Genomic DNA, 25,361 nt, shown 5'->3' on the forward strand with positions numbered 1-25,361 from the left:
AAATGTAAATCTCGCCTAAAATAAAACAAAGTCCGTGTAGAGAAAGGACTGTTAATTAGCTTAGACAGATATAAAGGTAAAATATTGCAATTAAGTAAATAATAAATACATATACTTAATATAAAAACAAAAATGCTAATCAAATCTGCACCCCTAATTATTATTCAAATTATGAATCAGTTAGCTAAATAAATTGTACTAAGCTATATAATAACATTCACCAGTGTTGGGTAGATTACTTCTGAATTGTAATCTGGTACTGATTACAAATTACATGACTAAAATTAGAGTCAGTAACATAATCTCTTGGATTACATTTTTCAGGTAATCTAATATGATTGCTTTTGGATTACTTCTGACCTTATTTGATGTCGCATGCATTTGAGTAGGATACATTTGTACATTAAATGCATTAAGTAAAATAGGCCTATTTATATATTTTTTTTTGCAAGCCATTAGTTTGTTTCTGAGTTAAATTATTAAAGGCACTTTAAATGTTTCTTATTCCAGCAATTTTGGCATTACACACACCAACCATGTGTGATAACAAATCAGATCAGTTATGTCTGTGAGCTAATATAAGAAAAACCGGCTCAAAATTCGTCACAAAAGCCAAAATGTATGTAAGCAATTAGCAAAATTGTAACTTTACTGCAGGACTGCAATCTTTTCAGCTCCATCTTCACTTTTGGCTAGTATCAGGTCTTTGTGTGCAATAAATTATGAACAATTTGCTTGATTAATATGCAATCTTGTAATCCATAAAAAGTAAATGTAGTTTTATTATGAGTATTTTAAAATGTAAATTAATCTAATTACAAGTACTTGACTTTTATATTCTGATTACATAATCTAAATGACATGGAATCTGTTACTACCCAGCACTGTATATACTATGTCAAATGTAAAAATAAATTCAAATAGCCTCACAAAAAGAGCTGTGGCGTTACCATGGTAATGTAATTGTATCAGATAATAGGCCTTATACTACCATACTTTGATATATATAATTACCATACTGGTACTCCAAGGTCCTTTAAAAAATACAATTGTTGTCTAAATATATATATATATATATATATATATATATATATATATATATATATATATATATATTAACGGTAAAACAATGTAATAATGCTCCAGTTAAAACAAAATAATTGGTTAAATGGTAGTTATATTAACATATACGGTAAAAATGTGAATATATTTAACAAGACAATACTGTATATGTAATGTAATGTTGATGGTAAAAATGTATACTCTGTTTAACAAGAGAATACATCATTTTAAAACTACTGTTCAAATTACAGCGAAATACAATAATCAGGTGTTCCCAGAAGTACCCATTATATTTCATTACATTTTATTCTTCTTATTTTTAATATTAGTTATTTACATTAGGGTGCTCTTTGTTATATTTTATGTAGTTTTAATGAATCATTTTTGCATTATTTTACTCTGGTGGTGTTTTGTGTCTCTACATCTGTATTCATTAATGCTCTTGGAAGTTACTTATTAGTGATGAACCGCCCCCTAATTTATGGTTAGTGTATGCAGGGCAGATTGCTTTTGCTGTGTAAACTCCACATCATTGTGGAGAACAGTAATATAAAGTAAAAAATATCACAGGAAAATAAGTGTCTGGTTTTATTCTGTTATAGTGGCTCTAAACATTTCATCAGCTCTGTACTGTCATATACGGCTTTAACTGGTCTCAAGATGTCCAATTTAATAATGTTCTCCAGCAAAGCTTTAAATGTCACCACGCCATCAAAATCACATATAGAAACTGCAAGTTCAAACCTAAAATCAATCTTCAACAGCAATCTTCTGTCCTCCCACAGCAAGTGGCATGAGACATGTATTTATTGTTGCATGTCTATGCAAATGCCCAATTTACAGAAGGATTCACAAAGTGGAAAAAAGTTAGATAAAAAAGTTATCAAACTGTTTTTCACATAAAAAAGTGAAAATGAATGATTTTAGCTTTGAGGGTCTTTAATTCTTCCTCATGTCAAAATTCATCCATTATGGCTTTTTCTTTCAAAACTGCTGCTGATCAGGACATCAGTTTGTAGTCTGTCATGTAATCTGCTGTAATTATCATTTAAATAAAAGTCATGGATGCTGTGAAACGTTTTGGTTTAGTGAATGCTGTAAGTTTGTCTCTACACATGCAGTTTATGATGTACTATGTTCAGAACATGATGAATCTCGGCCCTTTAGTGTGTGTAGGTGCTCTATCTTGTTTGAACACTAGATGGCGACAATGTACTGGCTAATCAGCATCAGTGAACGCTCAAACATTGCACTCTTGAGGTAAGTCCGAGCATGATCGGATATAGTGTTTTCTTGTTCTTTTGCATTTTCAGGTGGCGAGGTTTTCCATCGTCGCATTTCCTGAAAGACTTGCCTTTTACGGGCACAACGAGGAAACGGATGCTCTCAAATGGGGAAAAAGTTCAGGTGAATGCTTATGGAGTATGATGTATTTTAAATAGCAATGGTGTAAGATTGCTTTTCACCTACACGCTTTTTGCACTCGTACATCTTGTCGGTGAGTCAAGGTCCTTGTTATGTGGAGTTCATATAGAGAAGAACTAGGAGGATAGCGCTGTAACAGTGATACCCCATGTCGAATCAGTGTCATGTTGTCATCAATAGAGGGCGTTATAGTGCAAGAATTTTGGAGAGGGGTTTCAAAGTTTTTGATGCAAAGGACCAGGGGCGTAGCACCAAATTTTGGGCCCTGGGTACAAACCATCTTGCTGGGCCCCCGTACCAAATATGTATGTATAGAAAACTGACTTCTAAGGGGCCCCCCCTGCCTCGGGCCCTGGGTACTCGGTACCCTTTACCCCCCCAGTCCGACGCCCCTGCAAAGGACCCCCCAGATATGATCCTTTTGCAAGCAAGGTACCCCCTTCCTAAAATAAAAACGTTACTTTACTGTATATTTTCACGTATAAAGACCCATTTATTGCGCGTGAGAAAAACTTTGTGGTGCAAAATGAAATGAATAGCCCTTATATTGTCATTATACTCAAGTCAAAAGAAATTAGTCAAATATTATCTGTGTGAATAATAAATTGGCATCTTTTCCTACCAAATATTAGACTGATGTTAGCTGTATAATCCTAGTCTTTAGAAAGCAGATTAAAACAGTAATAATGCCAAATTCCGTAAATGTTAATGGTTTTTTTTTTTAACAAAATAAAGATTCTTTGTAATTTCTAGAAACCCCCTAGTGCCCCCTTGCTGCCCTCTGTGGGACCCTGCAACCCAGTTTGAAAACCCCTGAATCTTAGAGACGATGAAACATATTCAACACAATGTGTATGCATGGAGTTTACATCCCAGCAAATAAAGAACATTCCCTTAACGTTTGTTTATGCGGATGGGAAGTCAATTCCTAACGTGCTAGGAAGGTTCTTTTTAGGCCTTCTTTTTTAGAACATTCTGGGAACCAATTGTTGTTAATTGGGTAGCAGTGCATTGTGGGAAGTGAAGCATTGAATTGCCAACTATGAAAGGACTTAGTTACTCTATGATTATGTATTCTTATTAAAGTCTATGGTGCCATGCCACATGCATCTCTCTCCTGAAAACATTGATTTGTGAATTCTGGGATTTCTCAACTGTCAGCGGATGAAGAAATATCTTGATCATAATTGGGGAGGATGATAACAGCTATTGGGGCCAAAGTTCTGAAGTGTACAATCAAAGAATAGAAAACCAGATATTACCTTTGTGCTTTGAGCTTTTTTTTTTTTTTCAGATAGAAAAATATAAGTGTACCCCAAGCCATCTTTACTTAGTGAACCTGCCTCAAATTTTATAATGAGTTGGGTTGTAGTTGGTGTAAGGGTTTTTAAACAGGTGGCAAAAGGAATCTACAAATACTGCACCTGATAAATTTCTATATACATTTCTATATGGGGCGGCTGTGGCTCAGGTGTTAGAGCAGGTTGTCCACTAATCGCAGGGTTGGCGGTTCGATTCCCTGCCCACACGACGACTCATACCGAAGTGTCCTTGGACAAGACACTGAACCCCAAGTTGCTCCCAATGGCAGGCTAGCACCTTTGGCATGTAGCATGGCAGCTCTGCTGTCATTGGTGTGTGAATGTGTGTGTGAATTGGTGAATGAGCAGTGTAAAGTGCTTTGAATACCGCTAAGGTTAAAAAGGCGCTATATAAGTGTAGACCATTTACCATAAAACATAATCAACACAGCCAAACAGTTCTGTAGGCTCTCACAATGCAAGTGAATGGTTACTAACATTTTGAAGCTTCAGAAGCACATAAAGGCAGCATTAAAGTAATCCATAAGACTCCAGTGTTTTACTCCATGTCCCCAAAATCGATATAATAGGTGTGGGTGAGAAACATCAATATTTAAGTCTTTTCTTTACTATAAATCTCCACTTTCACTTTCACGTTCTTTTGTTTTTGGCGATTTGCATTCTTCGTGCATATCACCATCTATTGGGCTGAAAGGAGAATTTATGTTAAAACAATAACTTAAATATTGATTTGTTTCTCACTCACACCTATTATATCGCTTCTGAAGATATTGATTTAACCACTGGAGTCTTATGGATTACTTGTATGTTGCCTTTTTGTGCTTTTTGGAGCTTCAAAGTTCTGGCCACCTTTCACTTGCATTGTGAGGACCAACTTAGATTAAACATTCTCCTAAAAATCTTTCTTTTTGTTCAGCAGAAGAAAGAAAGTCATACATATTTAGGATGGCATGAGATGTTTTGGGTGAACTATCCTTTAATGGTTTTGGGACTAATCTGACCAGCACACTGCTAAACAGATTTACAAACCACAAGGTTTGTTTCCGATCTAGCTTGAATTACCTGTTGATGTCTGTTTTGTGCCCGTCTGTGATTCCTGTGGTTTAATTGTAATGGACACACAATCAAACAGCTCTCTCGCCTCTTGATGTTTTGTGTTGAATCTAAACAGGCCACTGTAGTCAGCCCCAAATCAAAAGCATCAAATGACATTAGTCCAGCAGTTTCAGGCTAAATGAGTTCCTGAGTTTTCATAAATGTATTGTACTGTAGGCTATGTGACATAATAGACTACATTGAGCAGAGCACTTCAAATCTACTCTGCACCTCTTCTCTGTCAAATAACCCCTAAAAGAAGGAAAAGGACATTTTCTTAAAGCCACAGGACATTCACTATGCAAATACAAAGTAATTATTTGTAATATAATGTCCAAAAGTAAAAATGAATAAAAATTATATTTTAAAATGTTTACAATGTGCAATTTAATTAAAAAAGAAATAAATAAAATCAATACAAATAATATAAAAGTCACTTTCTTTAATTTCTAGATTTAGTACCAGGGTATTGCCACAGTACTTTCTTTATAAGTGTTGCAAATGTAAGTACTTGATGCATTTTCTCTTCTCAGTTTTTTATTTTGTTTAGGCTATAATCATGCAGTCTTGTCACTCACTCTTTCCACTTGTGGTTTCATAGCTGGTGGTCTGGTTGTGTGTAGGGAGGTTGTTTTGTCTGAACAAAGGCTTTTCCAGCCACACCTGTTCTGCTACATCAAAAACACTCGTCTCTAAATAAGTTTGTATTCATCTAGCGGGATCACGTTAGTGTCCTGGCACTGCCAAAACCTCAAAGCAGGCTGTGAAGCCAACATGAAAGCTGGCGCATAAAAGCAAATGAGCTGAAGCTCACAGACGGTTCTTTGGTCTGTTGTAGTGGTTAGGATCACCTGCTTACCTGTTCTGCCAGTCCGATTCATAATTCCTGCTACTATATTCCTACTACTACTATACACACAAACATTGACAAAGGTAGGCAAGTAAATTTGGGCTGACTCATAGTTTTGTGCTTTACAGTGTTATTATTGTTAACAAAAACTAAAATGAAAACTAAATAAAAAAATAAAATCTGTTAATAATTTGATGTGATCGCTTACTAACCTTAAATCACTGTGAAATCACTTACTAACCATACCTGGACGATTGTTGCTTTTTTAAAATAGTCTAAACGAGGAAAGAGTGGTGAGCATGATTATGCCACAAATGCTGTCGATTGAGCTTAACTTGTTTGTACCCGAAGCATTTCTCTATAAAAATAGAAATAAAAATAGAAACATTGTAGAAACTGAACTATGCAATCAAATATGGTGACGCTGGGGCGGCTGTGGCTCAGGTGGTAGAGCGGGTTGGCCACTAATCGCAGGGTTGGCAGTTCGATTCCCAGGCCACATGACTCCACATGCTGAAGTGTCCTTGGGCAAGACACTGAAACCCAAGTTGCTCCCAATGGCAGGCTAGCGCCTTGCATAGCAGCTCTGCTGCCATTGGTGTATGAATGTGTGAATGAGATGCAGTATAAAGTGCTTTGAATACCGCTAAGGTTAAAAAGGCGCTATATAAGTGCAGACCATTTACTTTAAGACTTTATAGATATTACAGTTTAATTTTCTGTTAATGCTTGATTTCTGTAAAGTTGCTTTGAAACGATGTGTGTTGTGAAAAGCTCTACAAATAAAAATGACTTGACATGACTTGACTTGAAATACATTTTAGCGGCTCTATAACTAACTAAAATAAATATATGTACAAATGTACAATAAATGGCAACAAATTCAATTTTGTATGTCTATGTAGTCTGCTTATTGGGAGCGGTGGTACTGGTAGACAGCCCTAAGAAATTTTACAGAATTAAACATATTTTCATGGTATCACTTAACGCCTTATGTTTGGGAGCCCTAAAATGCTAAAACAAAAACTAATCTTAAATGAAAATGGATCTAGTAAACACACACGCACACACACACACACACACATACACACACACAACACTTTGACCATAAATGTGTCACATCTGTAGTAAAAGGCACGTAAATGAAAGGTATGAGGTAGTTTGACTTTTTTTTTTTACTTTTGAGAAAATTACACCAGTAACAGCACTTCTGTAGAGGTGGTGATTGTTTGAGAGTGGAGGTGATTGTTTGTTGCCCTCGGATGACATCTCTGCTACCTGAATTGACTTTTAATTCAAAATGTCCTCCAAATAGAAGTTGTTGAAAAGGACCTGTGCTAAATGAGAAAATCATACATAATTCATACAGCATGCTCTTCCTTTCTTAAAATGTTCCTTCCCTGCTTTCCTCCTTCTGTCATTCCTTCTTCCCTTCCTTGAATGTTCGAAAGGTCACCTTCATTCCTTTAGTAGTGATTTCAGAGTTTTCAACCCCATTGTACCTTCCTTCCTTCCTTCCTTCCTTCCTTCCTTCCATAAATGTTTAAAAGATCATCTTCCTTAATTTATTTTTACAAAACTTTTGTTTAAATTTTAAACAACATCTACAACATTTTCTGCGATGGACTGGCGACCTGTCCAGGGTGTCCCCCGCCTTTCGCCCAATGTTAGCTGGGATAGGCTCCAGCCCCCCGCGACCCTGTACACAGGATAAGCGGTTGACGATGGATGGATGGATGGATCTACAACATTTTAGTAGTGATTTCAGACATTTCAACCCCACTGTTCCTTCCTTCCTTCCTTCCTTCCTTCCTGCCTTCTTTCCTTCCTTCCTTCCCTGCTTCCCTCCTGCCTTCTTTCATTCCTTCCCTGCTTCCCTCCTGCCTTCTTTCCTTCCCTGCTTCCCTCCTGCCTTCTTTCCTTCCTTCCTTCCTTCCTTCCTTCCCTGCTTCCCTCCTGCCTTCTTTCCTTCCTTCCTTGCTTCCCTCCTGCCTTCTTTCCTTCCTTCCCTGTTTCCCCCTGCCTTCTTTCCTTCCTTCCTTCTTTCCTTCCTTCCCTGCTTCCCTCCTGCCTTCTTTCCTTCCTTCCTTGCTTCCCTCCTGCCTTTTTTCCTTCCTTCCCTGCTTCCCCCTGCCTTCTTTCCTTCCTTTCTTCCTTCCTTCCCTGCTTCCCTCCTGCCTTCTTTCCTTCCTTCCTTCCTTCCTTCCGTCCTTCCTTCCCTGCTTCCCTCCTGCCTTCTTTCCATCCTTCCTTCCCTGCTTCCCTCCTGCCTTCTTTCCTTCCTTCCTTCCCTGCTTCCCTCCTGCCTTCCTTCCTTCCTTCTTTCCTTCCTTCCCTGCTTCCCTCCTGCCTTCTTTCCTTCCTTCCTTGCTTCCCTCCTGCCTTTTTTCCTTCCTTCCCTGCTTCCCCCTGCCTTCTTTCCTTCCTTTCTTCCTTCCTTCCTTCCTTCCTTCCTTCCCTGCTTCCCTCCTGCCTTCTTTCCTTCCTTCCTTCCTTCCTTCCTTCCTTCCGTCCTTCCTTCCCTGCTTCCCTCCTGCCTTCTTTCCATCCTTCCTTCCCTGCTTCCCTCCTGCCTTCTTTCCTTCCTTCCTTCCTTCTCTGCTTCCCTCCTGCCTTCTTTCCTTCCTTTTTTCCCTGCTTCCCTCCTGCCTTCTTTCCTTCCTTCCCTGCTTCCCCCTGCCTTCTTTCCTTCCTTCCTTCCCTGCTTCCCTCCTGCCTTCTTTCCTTCCTTCCTTCCTCCCTTCCTTCCTTCCCTGCTTCCCTCCTGCCTTCTTTCCTTCCCTGCTTCCCTCCTGCCTTCTTTCCTTCCTTCCTTGTTTCCCTCCTGCCTTCTTTCCTTCCCTGCTTCCCCCTGCCTTCTTTCCTTCCTTCCTTCCCTGCTTCCCTTCTGCCTTCCTTCCTTCCATGAATGTTTCAAAGATCATATTTTTTTTTTTACAAAACTTTTGTTTACATTTTTCAAAACCCTACAACATTTTTAGTAGTGATTTCAGACTTTTCAACCCCACTGTTCCTTCCTTCCTTTCTTCTCTCCTTCCTTCCTTCCTTCTGTGAATGTTCCAAAAGTCATCTTCCTTTCTTAATTTTTTTTTTTTTTACAAAACCTTTGTTTAAATTCGTCAAATTTTATTTTTTTGTGTAGTGAATTCAGACTTTTCAACCCCACAATACATACATCTACTGTTTAGTGGTTTCAGGGAATGATAACCAGCTGTGTTGTCACCTCTGTGAGGTGTCACCTGGTTTTAATCTCAGATTCAGGCTTAAACAGCAGCAATCAAATTAACTGACAAGGAGTTGCTCAAGCTATGTGTTATCTGTGTGCTCAGCTCACTTAACATAATGAAAGCTCTGAATACTATAAGTGCTTCCACTAAAAGAGATTTAGTTAAATTTAAATCCTCTGCCTCTGGTGGAGGGCCTGAGATTGCAAAAAAAGTTGTGAAAATAAAGTTTTTGTAATACAGAGGTACGCCTGCATCTAATTACTTTATGATGAAAATTGAATTTTTTATATATATAATTATCATGCAGTTTATGAGATGATAAATATAATTATTGTTGTTATTATTGTTATTTTATTTTATTTCCACACTAAAAATATTGTCTGTCATAAAAATTTTTTTAAACCGTTTTCTTTCTTTCCTTCCTTTCTTCCTGCTCATTTTTTTGCATCCATCCATCCATCCATCCATCTATCCATCCTTCCTTCCTTCCCTCCCATACTTTTCGTCTATCATTCCTTCCCACTATTTATTTTCTTTCTTTCTATCTTTCTTTCTTCCTTTCTTTCTTTCTTTCTTTCTTTTTCCCTTTTTCCTCCCCATTTTTTGTCTGTTTTCTTTACCTGAGCAGCCCAGTATGTTATCTAACACAACCCAATGTGTAGGAGGGGAATGATATCCATGTGCTCATGAATATTATCTCTGCGGATGGTGCATATAGCAGAAGGGCTCTTCTCTTCTCCTGTGCTGCGCTTCATGCCAGTGGAGATTTAAACATGCGTGAAATATGGTGAACTATGACCTCACGGTAACTAGGACAATGTTATCTGTTGCTGGATCCTTTCACATGTTGAGAAGAACAGAGCATGGTGCAGCGGCTTCTGTTCTGTTATCTATTGTTTTAAACCATTATTTTTTCATATTTCACCCCAAAATAATAATAATAATAATAATAATAATAATAATAATAATAATATTATAATTATAATGTATCTGTATGTTTTACTTTAGAGTGGATATTTGTTTTGGTTTTAATTTTAGCATAAATTTAAGGCACAAAAAAAATACATATGCAAATTTTAACATTACAGTAATGAGAATGAGATTATTTTCTACAGGGAAATGGGGGAAGGGATGCAAATTGTATTGCAATTTGTTTTGTAAATTTATGCAAAATACTATTTATTTGTATTTTTTTTCCTTAATGAAGACAGCGATCGCCCAAAAAATTCAAAAGCATTTGTATGGAATAAACTTGTATATGTCCCGATCTCTGCATAGTTTAGTGAGCATGGCGTGGGCCTCACTCCACCCGTCTTTATGTAAAGTCTGAGTGGGAGGGAGGCCTGATCCTCTCTGCTGTTCCCGAGTTAGAACAGTACTGCAGAAAAACCACTAAATCCAAGGATGATTTAGTCCAATGTGAACGAATCCACCCACTCTGACGATATAATGCAGAAAAGCTCCTGTCTTCTCATTTTTTGCACTATTTCTCACTTCTTTCTCACTTTTACCCTCTTTATTTAAAAAGAAAAACATTCATATCAACCTTCCTGATGAGAAGAAATGTATGTATTCCATCAAACAAGGGGGTGAGGTAAAATTGTATGCGTTGGCAACTGGCTGCCATCAAATGGTTTACCATTTCCCAGGGTCTACCAATAGATGGCAACACACTCCTGTCCTAACTTGGGCTAGTGCTAGGTGAGCATGTGGGGGAGGTGTTAGAGAGAGAGAAGACCTGATAAAAGTGTGTGTTTCAACGTTATTGAGTCAGAAGTGCTGGCACCACAGGAGAGGGGCGGTAAAGATCTCACTGTAGGGGCGAAAACGAGAAAGGCAGGTAGCTACATGTCTTCGAGTCCTATACCTATCTCCACTGGGTTTGACACTTCCTGGATAGAGTGCCTTTTGTGACTGTCAATGGTGAAATTGAAAGAGAGAGAGAGAGAGAGAGAGAGTTGGCCAAGGGGAAGCTTCTTGTCAAACAAACAGAGTTGTAGTAGGTGACTCGTGGAGGAGGAAGTCAACTGGCTGCAGCACATGGACAAGGGAAAAAGACTGTTAACTGTAACCACACTTCAAGATCTACTTCCTGGTGCTGTGGTGTTCTGCACAACTGCTTGACTAAGCTGTACTGAAGTAAACTGCCTCTGTGGTACTCAGAGAGTACCACAAGAATCCACACTACAAACCTTGGACGGTTACTCAACTAAAGGGTCTCTGGTTCCTCTTGCATATTTGCCTTCTCCCTCTCTGATGGGGTTCTTAGAAGGCTCTCCACTGTTCTAATACTTTACTTTTAACCCATCAACTCTTTTTGTCTGCTATGAAGACCTCGATGGACTGGCTTCTTGCAATCGTAGAGTCTAAAGTTGTGAGAAGTGAAGCCAACCTGGACATCTGAGATGGAGCAGTCAGACCGGCAGTTGGACGGAGAGATTGAGGGGCTATCCCGACCACTGGAGTCTCTAATCGATAGTGAGGACACCGGAGGTCCAGATTCAGCCTCCTCATCATGTTCCGACCTTTCCATCATAGCCTCTGCTGCCCAACCGTGTCCCAACAGCAGCAAGAGCTTCTCAGGGCTGCGGATCTTTGGTAGAAGGTGGGTGAGATGTGTGAGAACTTCATGGACAATGTAATCCTAAACAGAAATCAATGTTGGTGTTAAAATAAGTAGCTTTATAGTTTCATTTGACCAACTTTGAGACCCAAAACGCAAATGTTTGTCACTGAAAAACGGCATGCATGATTTGTCTATTTGCAATTTAAACTGTGTTTAGCTTGTAAATACCCTGTGGTAAAACCACCTGTTGTTCTACGGTCATGAAATGAAATCTGTGTCCATTCAAAACCTTCGATACAGCAGTTGAACAGTTTAAAAAATGCTGACATGTTCACAATTCCCATGACATATTTCTTTCCAGCAGGTCATTATTAAGACGCGTACTTTCGAATTTCATCAGACTGCTAAATTAATCTACGATCTCTTGAGGTTATCTGAAAATAGATGCCTTAAATAGACTGGAGAAGCAATTAATTATGCACTATAATTGTCCAACCTGTTGGGAAAACTGTGAACCTGCGCTCTGCACTTCTGACCTCGTGCACCTTGAGTTGACTTTATAGCTAAGATCTATCTGATTTCAACTTTTTGTATGCTTTGCGTATAATATTGAGAGAAGGGATTAATAATATGAGGATATGAAATAGCAGAGAAAACAGAACATTATTACCACTGTCTAGTACCACTGTCGAGGTTAACGATTGTTGCATAACCCAAACCTCAGTGGGCATTTGTGTGAATGTGTGCGAGTATGTATTTTGTGGTTCTTTTTACTTTGGGGAAAAAGTGTTTCTGGAAGTAAGTTGAATTTAACAAACATCCCTTTGGGGACACCCACAAAGTTAAAAATGATTAATATAGCAGATAATGTTTCATTTTGAAAATCAAAAGGTTTTCCTTTAGGTTTTGGATTGGCATTATATTGGTTTTATATTGAAGTTTATGGTATGTACCCATTTTTGCTAGTGTGTGTGTGTGAGAGCATGTATTTATCACTTTGTTTATCACTTTAAGGATAGTAACACCCAATATCTTTGATGTTGTGGGGACATTTTGTCGGTCCCATGAGGAAAACAGCTTATAAATCATACTAAATTAATGTTTTTTGAAAATGTAAAAATGCAGAAAGTTTTCTGAGGGTTAGGTTTAGGGGTAGAGTTAGGGGATGTAATATAAAGTTTGTACAGTATAAAAAACATTATGTCTACGGAAAGTCCCCATAAACATGGAAACCCAACATATGTGTGTGTGTGTGTGTGTGTGTGTGTGTGTGTGTGTGTGTGTGTATGTGTGTGCACGTGGCTCTGCAAGGTCGAGTTTTATTGGTGACTTCACACATTTTCTTCTTTAGGTAGAGTAAAAAGTAATTCTTCTTGAAGACTTCCCCTCTTGCACAACTTTGTTGTATTTTGTTATACATTTAACTCTTGACCTTGTATTTTTTAGTTTGATTGATTGACTGGAATGCTTAAGTGTGGTATTTAGGGGCGGGGCAGAGTTGTGGACCCTTATGTCAGTCTAATCACTTTATTATAAAGTAAGCTTGGTGCTTCACAGACCTTTGACATACGAGTACCTTTTCTGTCTCTAATTAGAGCGTTTTGTAGCAAATAATAATGCACAAAATGCCTTAGCAAGATTTAACAAGTCTCCAATCCATTTTAACCACATCAAGTAACTCGGACCGGAAGCAGATAGTGTTTTAAATTGGTCTCTGGAATGTTTTCATGTTTTACAGTTGGCTTTAAATGCATTACAGACAAAGGAAGTTCCCTTGCTCTATTTTTGAACATGAAAAACCAGTTTCTCCAAATGAGACTTTGAGCAGAATCCACCTGTAGTCTGGCTGGATGAGGGCTCAGTCATTCGTGAAATGAAGGATGTGTTTAAGTGTGAGGTTTTGATTTGCTTTGACTGATAATGTTATAAGCTAGTTAGTGATGCTTGCCTGATAATTAGGTTTAAGGATGTGAACAAACCCCTAACCGTAAGTATTAAACTAGGCGTGTACATTAACTAGTCCTGCACCATTTGTGCAATGAACATGAATGAAACCTCAAATCATGCGGTTTAGAGGTGTGCTATGACTTTTCTAAGGCAATATTCCCACAGCAGGAAAATACAGTTGTTGGTTGTTTTAGAGTCCTACATATGATTACACTCACTCACAGTTTGGATATAAACATGATTTACAACCACATTCTAAAAATGAGCATTCACCCTTCAGCGCTTCGTGGCTTCAATACTTGACACTACGCCTTCTAAATGTTTTACCAAACCACAAGATTTCAGCCCAAAAAATGTAAGACAGTTGGCAACCTTTGCCGTGTGACTCAATTTAGAAATCAACTTAAAAATAACTAAAAAAATATTCAAAGCTGCTGTTGGTTAATTAAGGTCTGACACATGAACTCATGCCTTGATTAGACTAATTTATTTAATAAAGCAGCAGCAATTGTTATTATGCTTACTGGTGTTATGTATGTTGGCATCTTTGATATTTACTTTGTGCATTCACGTCATGTCGGTAATTCCACAATTCCGACTTCTTAGAACTCGTGATTACATGTTGTAAACCCAGAATTCTAGAATATGTCCAACTTGACAGTCGTGACTTGTAAAAATAACCAATATGGTAGCGGCCTCAATGGTTAAAGGGAATGGTGAACACATTTCTGTTTGATATCCCATTTAGGAATGGCAACTCTCCCAAATAAGCCAGGATGTCCCATATTTTGGCAGCAATTATGTCGTCACATAAGGGACTGCTTTTTTGCCGTACACAACAGGCAAAACACTCAAGGGACAGCCGCCTGTTCCGTATTGAAGTGCTCAAAATGCTCAAGCGTACGGGTATTCACGTCCTGAAAATTTGGCAACCCTAATACCATTTTATTGTGCCACTGATACCTGGAGCGCTTCTTTTGTTCTTAAACATTTTGCGAGAGCATATAGAACAGATCATAGTAGAATCTTCCCAATGAGTTCCGACACAACATAAACGCAGCATTTTATTCACGGCTATTGGGACAGTAGAAAAGGGCAACATTACCAAAACACCCTTACAGCTGCACACTGTAGCAATGCCCTGGCAACCGCCCAAAGCATCTTAATGTCCCGGCAACTTTTACACAGACATCCAAAACTCATGTTTTCCTGTGAAAATCGAGTATGATTTGGGCTAGATACATTATATAAAATACTTTTGGTTGATTATAAGCTTTAGTTGCATAGGATAGAACTGACTTTAAAGAAGATCCTTTATAAAATACACACAAGTGCAAAGTGTGAAAGCACATGCTGCCATAGCCTTACACACAAATAAACACACACACACACACACACACACACACACACCCATAAAGAGGACAGACAATCATTATTCTGTCAATATTTCAAAACAGATATAAACTCCTCCATCCACCCTGTGTGTGTATCTTTGCTCAACCTGTTCTTTGTGCTGATGAGGCACCTGTTAGTGGCTGTGTTGATGTGTGTAATCTGATAATGCCACACACAGCTTGGACACCTGAGGCCCACTGGTTGTGTATCACCACGGTACAAAGAGTTCCGACTGGATTCCACACATCCAGGACGTTTTGCACGTCCTAACGTCCTTTTTAAACAGCCCTGATTGCTTCACCTGATTGTTTTTTTCAGTAGTTGTAGGTAGATGCAGATATCTGTCATGCCCAACATTCCAGCTTCCTCGACTTTCTCAATTGCATGCCTGTTCCACCCCATGGAGGAAGAGACCCATTTCTGCAGCTATCTTTAATGTCTTGTTATATGATGGAGCTATGTATAGATCAGGGTCAGTTAGTGGAGATCTGTGTGTGTGTGGCTGTGTGTGTGTGGCTTTTGTGAGAGCCTTTGGGGTACCAGGATACACCCAATTATTTTCAGGAATAGGGCCAGCGGAGAGATTATTGAAAGTGAAAGTAAGTGATGTCATGTACCTATAATTAGACTGTAATCTCAAATAGGCTCTAAAAATAGCCCACATTTCAATGCCAAAACATGATGAAAAAAAAAAAAACATTGAGCTTTGAATTTCATGAAAGTGAACGATGACCGAGTCTAACATAGTACTACTATCTAACATATCCTATTGTGTTCCACTGAAGAGGAAAAAAGTCATACGGGATGTACATGATGACAGAAATGAAATTTTTGGGTGAACTGCTCATTTAAGTCGTCAATTTGATCTTATTCATCCTATGTCATGTCAATCATTTTGCATATTGTTAAGGCCTAGTCTATGGTAATACACAAGGTATTAAACCTCATCTGGTGAAATATAAAGGCTATAAAAAGTTTAATTTGGTTAATACCTCATATAGAGCATTGAAACAGGGCCAAGCATTTTCATAATAAGAGTCCCCTGTGTGTTTCAGTCTATTTTATTGTTAAAAGTCCCACATACTACACCTAATCTTCATTTTCTTTCTTGTTATTATTGGGATTTTGGTTGCACAATAAAGTACGTCTGGATTTTTTTCATATTGGACTCTTGAGTCTGTTACTGTCATAGTAAGGAAACAATAAAAAAAAATGTTTTACCTTCTATAAATCAATATTAAAAACAAGTGGCTTAATAATCTATTATCTGCCTTTCCCTCCACTTTTATTTATCGGTATTGACAAAATCCACTGTCGGTCGACCTCTAGCCCAATGTAAAATCAGCAAAAACTGTTGAGAACCACTGTTGTATAGATATAGTCTGGAGAGATGAGGTATTGTGTCTGCGGTCTGACCATTGTGGTGGAGGAAGTACAATGATAGGAACTAATCGATTTTGCAGAACAAAGATGGAATGGAAAAAGATACATATGACAAAAAGAGGGATTTTCCTCTGACCAGTCCTGAATTGGTACGACTGTTGACATTTTGCAAATGTCTCTAAACATTTTTAGTTCTTTGCATAAGTACAATTTACATTTCCCTTTTTATTCACTCCAAAAATAAGTTACAATTTTAGGAATATTCCTGGTTCAAAACAAGTTAAGCTCAATCGACAGCATTGGTGGCATAATGTTTATTACCACAATAATTTATTTAGACTCGTCTTTCCTTTTCTTTAAAAATAAAAAAGAAGCAAAAATGGAATTTACAGTGAGGCACTTACAATGGAAGTGAATGGGGCCAATTTTTGGAGGGTTTTAAGGCAGAAATGTGAAGCTTATAATTTTTTTAAATAACTTGTGTATTATTTGAGCTTTTGTTTCTTTGTTTAAATGGACATTTCTACAGTCATTTTAGGGTTTGTTGACATCGTCATGGCAACAAAGTTGTACAATTGGCTATAATTTACACAGAAAAGGTTAGTATGTGATTTTATCACAGTAAAATCATGTTTACACACACATTGTTGATGTCTTATGGCTATACTTTTGATACAGTGAGTATTTAAATGTTAAAAAATTGGCCCCCATTCACTTTCACTGTAAGAGCCTCACTGCAACACAGATTATTTTCTTTTTTTAAAGAAAAGGAGGGGCAAGTCTAAATACATTTTTGTGGTAATCAATATTATGCCTCTTTAACCAGAATGTACATCTTATGAATTATCCATAGTTTGAAATATTTAAATAAACTTAAATACTTCGCATTTATGCTTAATATGTAATTTGTTCTAAAAAAGCTACAAAAATATATATATAAATGAAATGTTTATATCTTAAAAACAAAGTGTTCTTTTTGGCGATTGATAGTTTGGTTTACATCCTAAAACGTTCTGAAAACTTATTTTCAGGTTTATATTAGATTTTGAGTTTCATGTGGTCTCAGATGTTTAGACTGGATAGACCACCTTTAGGTGTGTTTAATTCACAGTCTCAGTGTTTTGTATCCAGCAGGTGGTGGCATTGCCATCCAATTCCCCTTGGATCAAACATTTGCTGCAACATCAGAGACTTGATCCAGACATTACAGTCAGTCTTAAAATCCAGCCTACATTTCAACATGTTATCTACCTCTTCCTTTTATCTGTTTAATGCATCCAAATTTAGTCATGTCACATACAATCAAAACAAATGATTAAAATCCTACTTCTAATAGATTTCTAATTCTAATCTTTTAATATATCGCTCATAATAATAGGGGTGAAGTGGCCTAGTGGTTATAGATCCAGGGTTGATCCATGAGCCACATAGTGGCCACCATGTTAGTCACATGTCTAGATGAATGTTACTCCCATTATCTCTGTTACCTGCCTATTATGGGACAATTGAAATTGTAGAATGAATAAATGTTGGGTGACAAATACGCCTCCGAAAAGCACTAATGGCATTAGTAACAGAAATCTTTTAAAATCTTTTTGGTATTTCTGCTGAATTACTAACAAGCGCAATAGTCCATAAGACATTTTTGAATAAATTCAAATGCGATCACCTTTCCCTCTTGTGCTTTTGGTAGCGCAGTGCATGAGCAACCTCCGAGACATGTGTTCTAATCCCGTTGGAACCAGGAAGTAATAATGACATTCACATATGCAATGAGTGTGATTTGGAGGTTGAATTTTCGTTCCACTAACAGTTAGGTTTAGGGTTTGGATTCGGGTAAGGGTTAGGGGGTACAGTTAAAAAAATATACATCCTGTTGCATAAAAAAATGCATATCCCATTGACTGTATTACATCATTTACAACTCGCTTTTGGCGCCACTCTATGGACATTTCACCCAGAAACACTTCAAAAACACTTCCAGCTTTGGCCACTGGGTGCAGTATGTCAATATTCGGTAAGCACAGACCGATATCAGCAGCAGAACTTTTGATTCGCTGTTGCGGTATTCATAGTGAGATCCGTCTGCAGTAAAACAACTTAGAGACCCCATTAAATAGCTTGACAAGCTCAGTTTTCTTTCCTCTAATGACTTATTTCCTATTGATACAGGAAATGTGGGACGGGACATATCATGCTTTTTCCTTTTTAAAGTAGCTCGCAGCCGTTACCTACAACTTATTACTAGATGGAATAAAGTTGGTTTTAGGGGGTGGGCCTTTCTCATTCTAGAGACAAATAATGTATATAAGCCTATCAATACAAGATGAGTTATCAATATTTTGGTCTGTTTTGTCCAGAAGACAAAACTGTGAATTATAAATGAGTATGTCAGTTAAAAGGCAACCTTTAGGAGTACACTAGCATTTTACCTCAAAGCTAGCAGATGTGGATTTAAAGCTTAACAATCCCATTTTTATTTCACGGGGTTGGCCATGTGCGGAAGTCTACACGGGAACAAGGGGCACAATCAAGTAGCCCATATTGACGCTCTGTATTTAAAGCTAGACTGATGATAGTCAAAACCCCCGTAACAAAACTGCGATGTTCGTTATAGGTTGCTGAATTGATATTCAAGCACATTCACCCCTCGCCCATGTTCTCTCGCACTGATCCATAATGCAACAGCACGAGGGCCTTGAAATGGAAATGACATGCATTGTGCTATTAGGGTGGAGTGGTATTGCCGTGTCTTCTTATTAGTGTACGTGAATAGACAATAAGGGGACGAGACACTAAGATGTCCTCAGTGAAGTCACATTTACTGTCATCTTTATAATTATCTTTACAGTGGTTAAAAATGTATGTCTCGTGGGTTAAACCACATGCATCATCTTCACAGCTGTTGGTGTTGCATGCTGCGGTGGTGTTTGGTGCCAGAATTGGTGCTATGTCCTCTTTTTCATAAGCAAAATGCTGAACGATTTGCTCAAAAGCAGAAGCAGGTTTGCAAAGTGTTCATGAGGAAAATAATTATCGTGAAGCCATTAGTTGTGTTCCGTACACTGCAAAAATGCCTTGTTTTTCAGTAAAAATATATAGCATGTTTTTCTTGTCATAAGCATACATTTTACAACATTTATGCTTAAAAAAAAAAACAAAACACAAATTTCCAAAAGTATTTGTAAAATACAATTTTCATTTTAGGGTAAACTATTCCTTTACTATTATATTTAATATACAAATTTATTTTTATATTTATTTATAAATTTATAGATACAAAAAATATATATAATTATAATATATTATAATTATATATAAAATTATAGATATATAATATATATAGATTTCTCTGTATATACTGTATATATATTATTTTTATATTTTAAGTTTTATTGTTAATATGATGTTTTTTTTTACATTACATTTGTATTTTTTACATTAAATATTTTATATGAATTATTATATTTAATCATGTGCAATTTTGCTTATAAAGTAAATCTATCTTGTTTTAAGGATGTTTAGACATTTTTAAAGGAAAACAAGAAAAAAAAACATTTTAACGATTTTTGCAGTGTGAAAAGCAACTGATGTCAACCGCATGTACCTAATGTGTACCAACAAGGCAGTATAGCATGAAATATGAGTCTAGGAAGTGAAAACAGGCAACTATTCCAGCAGGAGTCATTTGTGCTGGTGTGTGTCTCCCAGCATTAAGCTGATAATTGGTCCTTATTTTAAACCAGAGTCTTCGATGCACCCCCCACCCCCCACTGTCTACCTCCTGCCCAGTCGATGCCTCTTTCCTCTGTGATGTGTGGCACTGCTCTCCCAGTAGGCTGTGTGTTTGTGTGTGAATTTGAGGCTTCTCTTCCCGTTGGCTTGAATTGTGTGTAGTTCCTCTGTGTTTGTGGGCTGTCTCACACTCACCTGTTTAACACTTGGACTTCCACTGTCAATTCATTTTGAGCAGACACTCAGGGAGGGAGACGGGGAGCAGATCTCTCAGGTCGTATAATGTCTTCTTATGTCTTTTTATTGGATATTGGTTAATAACAGGACATATATGTAATGTAAATAGAGCAAAATGGCCAGTGGTCGATACAATACCAGTATATAGGATGTAATGCAAATTAATAGCAAATGTGTTGAATTCAAAAATCACTGAAATCATTTTTTTTCTCACTTTATTTTATGATACATATACTTTCTAAACAGAAAATGTGCATTTTCAATTGACAAGGCTTTAGGAGGATATTTGAACTGGCACAGTTCTGTTAATCGTTGAGCAGATATGTCAACTATCGGCCAGTTAATTGTGCTGGTTGATATTTCCTACAGATTTTATCACAAAAAATTATTTTAGTCTATTTTTAAAATGTACTCATTTAAAAAAGAACACGAAAACTGAATTGAGTAATATATAAATAGTGTGCAGATTTTTAATTCAGATTAAATGTGAGGTATTTAAACTTAATGAGGAGTATAAGCTTTAATAATTTAGTAAACTCAATTTCTAAGTTTTAAACAATACAATTTGGTAAATGGCAACACAACTACATTTGCTTTGGCATTAATTGAACTTATTTGTATTTAACAAAGTTAAGCCTATTTAAATAAATCTTAATAAAGTTTAAATCTTATTCCAAGAATAATTTTTTGGAATGATGTCGGTTTTTCCGACAACATTTCCAAACTGCTGACAAAATTATAATTTAGCATAAAACATAACATGATTTTATTATATGTGCTTAATTGGTCATCAGTCATGTGGGCTGCATGTTAGAAGCATTTCAAATCTTTCAAAGACTTTGCTGTTTATTTAAGTCATTTGCAGAGTAAGCAAACAGAACCACTAATCTTCAGCTAATCAGCGACAAACATAATGTCCAATCATGACTGAGTGATGTGATTTTCCCCCTTTGAAAATTTCGGTGAAGCTAATGTAACACAGGCTGTGTTTATAAGTGCAGTCTTGTGTGATTGACACTTTCTAACCCTGCCTGCCTGGTAAAGAACTACTTTTTCCATAGAGACATGTTTTGATGGAACAAGAATTCTCTAAGCTACAGTTTGCTGTATTTGTATAGCAATTAATATTTTAAGGTAAAATAGTTTTCAATCTAGACATTGCTAACATGGTAACTGTAAATAATTCTATTAAATACTTGGAAAATCAGCAATAAGTATCATTCTTTATCCTGGGAGATTTGTCTGGGTCATGCCCGCCTCTAAATGAGATAGAGTCTAGTTAGGTTGCTATAATTAGTACAGGCAGCTACAACTGAAGGGTCAGAAAGCCCTTATAATCTGTCCTGGACATCCCTTTGTGATAATCAGGACATCCATGAGCTGAGTAGAGCTTCATTTCCTTAATTGTCTTGCACGTCATTATGACATGATGTTGTGATGTCAGTGCTCATGGATTCACGATGCACCTTTATAGACTACTGGCTTTTCTAGTACTAACATGATTTAGAAGGCAAATTGTTCTGGTCTAAACCCTGGGAAAATCTGTGCTAGGCAGAGTAAGTTTTCCACATTTATGTCCAGTCTCACATGCTCAAAAGATCAGCATGTGTTGTGTTAGATGCTGGTGTGCTGGTTTCCCCATCAGGCTTTTTTTGAACTAGCTTAACCAGTAAGCAGTCCTTGGTCAACCAAGGCTGTGCTGGTACACCTTCTAGACAAGCACCAAATGAGCTCTAACTAGCATAAACCAGCCTAGACCAGGATTAGTCTTGATCTATTGGGTTAGTGTGACAAGCTTTCAGTAGTTTTGGAACTTGAAATGTTTGATCTATTCTGACAGGCTCAATTTTCAACCAACAGCCTCAGGGGAACTTAAAAAAGGGAACTGTATCCTTCCAGTCACCATGGACACTTTTTTCCGCCGGCATTTTAAGAGGAAAGAGACCGGAGAAGCTGCGAACGATGGGCACTTAACTGAAGCCTGTCGGCACAGGAGGCCGAGCATTGCTGTGCCAACTAGCCGCGCCCGTCGGCGCTCCAGCATAGGCCTTCCATCCACTGCGTTGGCCCAACGACGACGCTCAAGTGTCCATCTACAGTCATTACCCCGAATCACTGGCAGTCAATCAGCACAGAAAAGTAGCGGTAGACGCCGATCTAGCACAACCACCCCAAAGGCCAATCCTCGCTTTGCCGTTCGCCGCAAGAAGGTAGGCAAGCTCCGCAATATCGATACACACCTGCTGGGCCCATCCATGCTGCTGGCCAGCTTGATCCAGATGACGGAGGAAGAAGAAGAGGAGGAAGAGGAAGGCCGTAGCCCACTGCCAGGGCAGGTGGAACTCAAGGGAAGCAGTCCAAAGTTCAGGAGTCAAACGGATATGCTTTTCTCAGAGGGGGACAGCGATAGCGAGGACTCCAGAAGCGACTCGGATGAAAGTCAGCACTCAGAGCGTTGCAAGGAGCGACTGGAGGAGGCCGATGTCGTGGACTGGGAAATGAAAGAGTCCACTGACTTGTGTCAGCAGGACTGCCTTCCTCTGGCTGTGATGGCAGAGCGAGTCCAGGCCCACCCGCTGATCCGAGTTCCACGCTGCCTTCGGAGGAACTCGTCGCATTATGGGCATGCAGAGCCGGGCCAGCGTGTCCGCTTCTGCCGTAGCAGCCAGAGGAGGCGTCGTAGACGAGTTTCGACCATCTCTAAAGCGGGAAGCCCCTGGCCAGGGAGAGGCCTGCCACTTCCTAACCGAAGAAGCTCCACGTGCTTCAGGGGCCAATCATCTTTCAGTCCTCTCTTGGGGGCCTATTATGATCCCAGCCTGGAGACTTGGAGTGGATTCCTGTCGTATGTAAAATCTTTTCTTTAGTTGAGTGTAAAAGTCACTATTTCAAATTGTGCTCTCGAAGTAGATGGAAATCAAGACCATTGGAGTCATTTTATTGTATATTATTTAAAATTTTAGCTTACACACACTGTACTTCACATTGCCTTTTATAGCTGTTTTCCAGAAAGTATAAAACAACAACCCCAAAGGAAAAGCTCTTAACTTTTAAAATAGTTTTCACTCTGGCAGTGGTTAACTCTCCGGAGGTTGCTATACTGTTAGCTTCTTATGCTAATTTACTGAGAAAGCTGCACAATTACAATAACAAGAGTATTTGTAATTATTTTCTTTACACCCCTGGTGACACAAAAGCATAAGCATAGGTTTCTTTTGGATCTTAACTTTAACTTGCGTTCAACCTGACAGCAATGAAATTACTGAAGGTTGTCAAGTAGCTTTACTTTTGTTTGCTAAATGCTAATGCTAATCCTACTGCTGTATCAAACTGGTTGCACCTCATTGTCTGCACCCTAAATATCATTGCTGCACATTTGCATCACATTAAACTACAATTTTTATTTCCAAATCCCAAACAGTTGCTCATGTACATGACCTCATAACGTAAATAAAATTTATATTGTGAATGCCCCTAATGCATTTATAGTCTAGTTACTACCAGATGTAACTCTATGTTTAGAGCTGTGTTTAAAATTTTGTAAATCAATGTTTTATACTTCAAGGAATCAACTTACAGTATAGTTGTCTCTGCGTAATAAGTTTGGGTATGAGAAAAAATGACACATCACCTTTAAGAATCTCTGCACTTTAAAGGCAATATCTGTAGACATTTCTCAAGTGATCAAACATTTAGATGGCACGTAAGAGCAGGCAGTCGTAATGCGGGTTTTTCACTGCATTGACCTTCTCATTCTCCATCCTGTGGATACAAGCTCCATGGCGTGCACTCATTAGTGTTGCTGCTACCATAGCGAGGTAATGTGACTCATCAACGCCACTCATCACACAGTGGGCTTCGCACCAACACGTTGCTAAGCTTCACTGATTCACTCTGTAGGGATTATGACACAAAGGTCAGGGTGAGCAAGGTTTTGATTACAAAGAATTGAAAACAATTTTTTTAAAATCAATAAAAAAACTTGGAAATGCCCTACTCAGCGAAGTGTGGTTTTATGCCTTTATAAATGTGTTGCCTGTGTTCTTGCAGTTTTTATATGTTGGCTTTGCATCAAGTTTCTTGTGTGGCCATTTATTGCTTGGGTGTTAACCTTCTTTTAACATCTAGCACTCTCTGATTAATCATAGATCTGAATAAAACCTTTTAGTCAGTGTAGATTTTTTAGCACAACTTTGTGTTCTGCATCTGACATAACCAAATACAGGGGGCTCCAAACATTTGTGACCACATTGAAAATCTGGGATATACAGTATAATCCAGTTTAAACCTGGAAATAAACAGAAAATGTAAGATTTTGAAACACTTGTGACATGGATCATTTTAACTCTTTTTCTTAACAAAAAGTCAGATCTCCTTGCTTCCATTAAAGCACATAAGATGCTCTTTTATTATTCTCAAATCATGATAGGGATGACATGGATTATCCATTTTTTCCACAAACTTCAATGCTGTCAATGGATTCAGTGCTAGCTCGAGTGCATGCTGTTATTAAAACAAAAGAAGACAGGACATACTATATACCAAGCATTTATAATATTCATATTAATTGTATTATTCATCTTTTCACTATTTGTTATGCTGATAATATCATTTGTAATGAAAACTTTGTATTAACTTCAAAAATGCTAAATAGATGTATTTTCTAGTGGACGCAGCTGTATCTATCAGCAATGCATGCAACCATTTCTTACAGTTTTAGAAACGGATCTGCGTGCTCTATAATGCTGTGTGTAGGTGGCTGGTGAAAATAGATGTCTTGATTGATATGGGCGTTAAACAGATGCAACGTAAAGAGACCCCAAAGCATTCTGTGTGAAAAGCAACCATTTGGATTCATAGAAATAACCATCTGAAAACTGAAATTAAATCACATTTGTATCTGAAACATTGGAACACCTGTTCATTTTACAAACCGAGGCTCTTATTGTTTCTTTTCTGATTTATGTGCATGTTATTTGGACTTAAATACCTGTTATCAGATAAAGGAAAGACATACCATCATTTCACAACAAACCTTTCATAATTTTATTGGCTTTGATTAATGCTTTAATTGGCTTAGTTAAGATATTATGGACGCAGGCAGTCTGTTCAGTCTG

At 37.8% G+C, this 25,361-nt stretch overlaps 1 protein-coding gene across 2 annotated transcripts in view; it reads left to right on the top strand.

The window, feature by feature from the left end:
- The first annotated feature begins 10,778 nt into the window (after window positions 1-10,778).
- dgkzb (diacylglycerol kinase, zeta b) overlaps window positions 10,779-25,361 on the top strand; it is a 33,004-nt gene continuing 18,421 nt past the window's right edge. Inside the window, exons 1-2 of one of the 2 annotated variants that reach the window (XM_052123248.1) lie at window positions 20,170-20,281; window positions 22,105-23,089. In XM_052123248.1, the coding sequence (XP_051979208.1) occupies window positions 22,149-23,089 (941 nt within the window). In that variant the 5' untranslated portion in view covers window positions 20,170-20,281; window positions 22,105-22,148. Of the gene's footprint in view, window positions 11,587-20,169; window positions 20,282-22,104; window positions 23,090-25,361 lie in introns of those variants that run through there. The other variant, XM_052123249.1, reaches the window with a different exon arrangement.

The sequence above is a fragment of the Xyrauchen texanus genome, chromosome 49 (assembly GCF_025860055.1).
Source record: "Xyrauchen texanus isolate HMW12.3.18 chromosome 49, RBS_HiC_50CHRs, whole genome shotgun sequence".
NCBI classification, from domain to species: Eukaryota; Metazoa; Chordata; class Actinopteri; order Cypriniformes; family Catostomidae; genus Xyrauchen; species Xyrauchen texanus.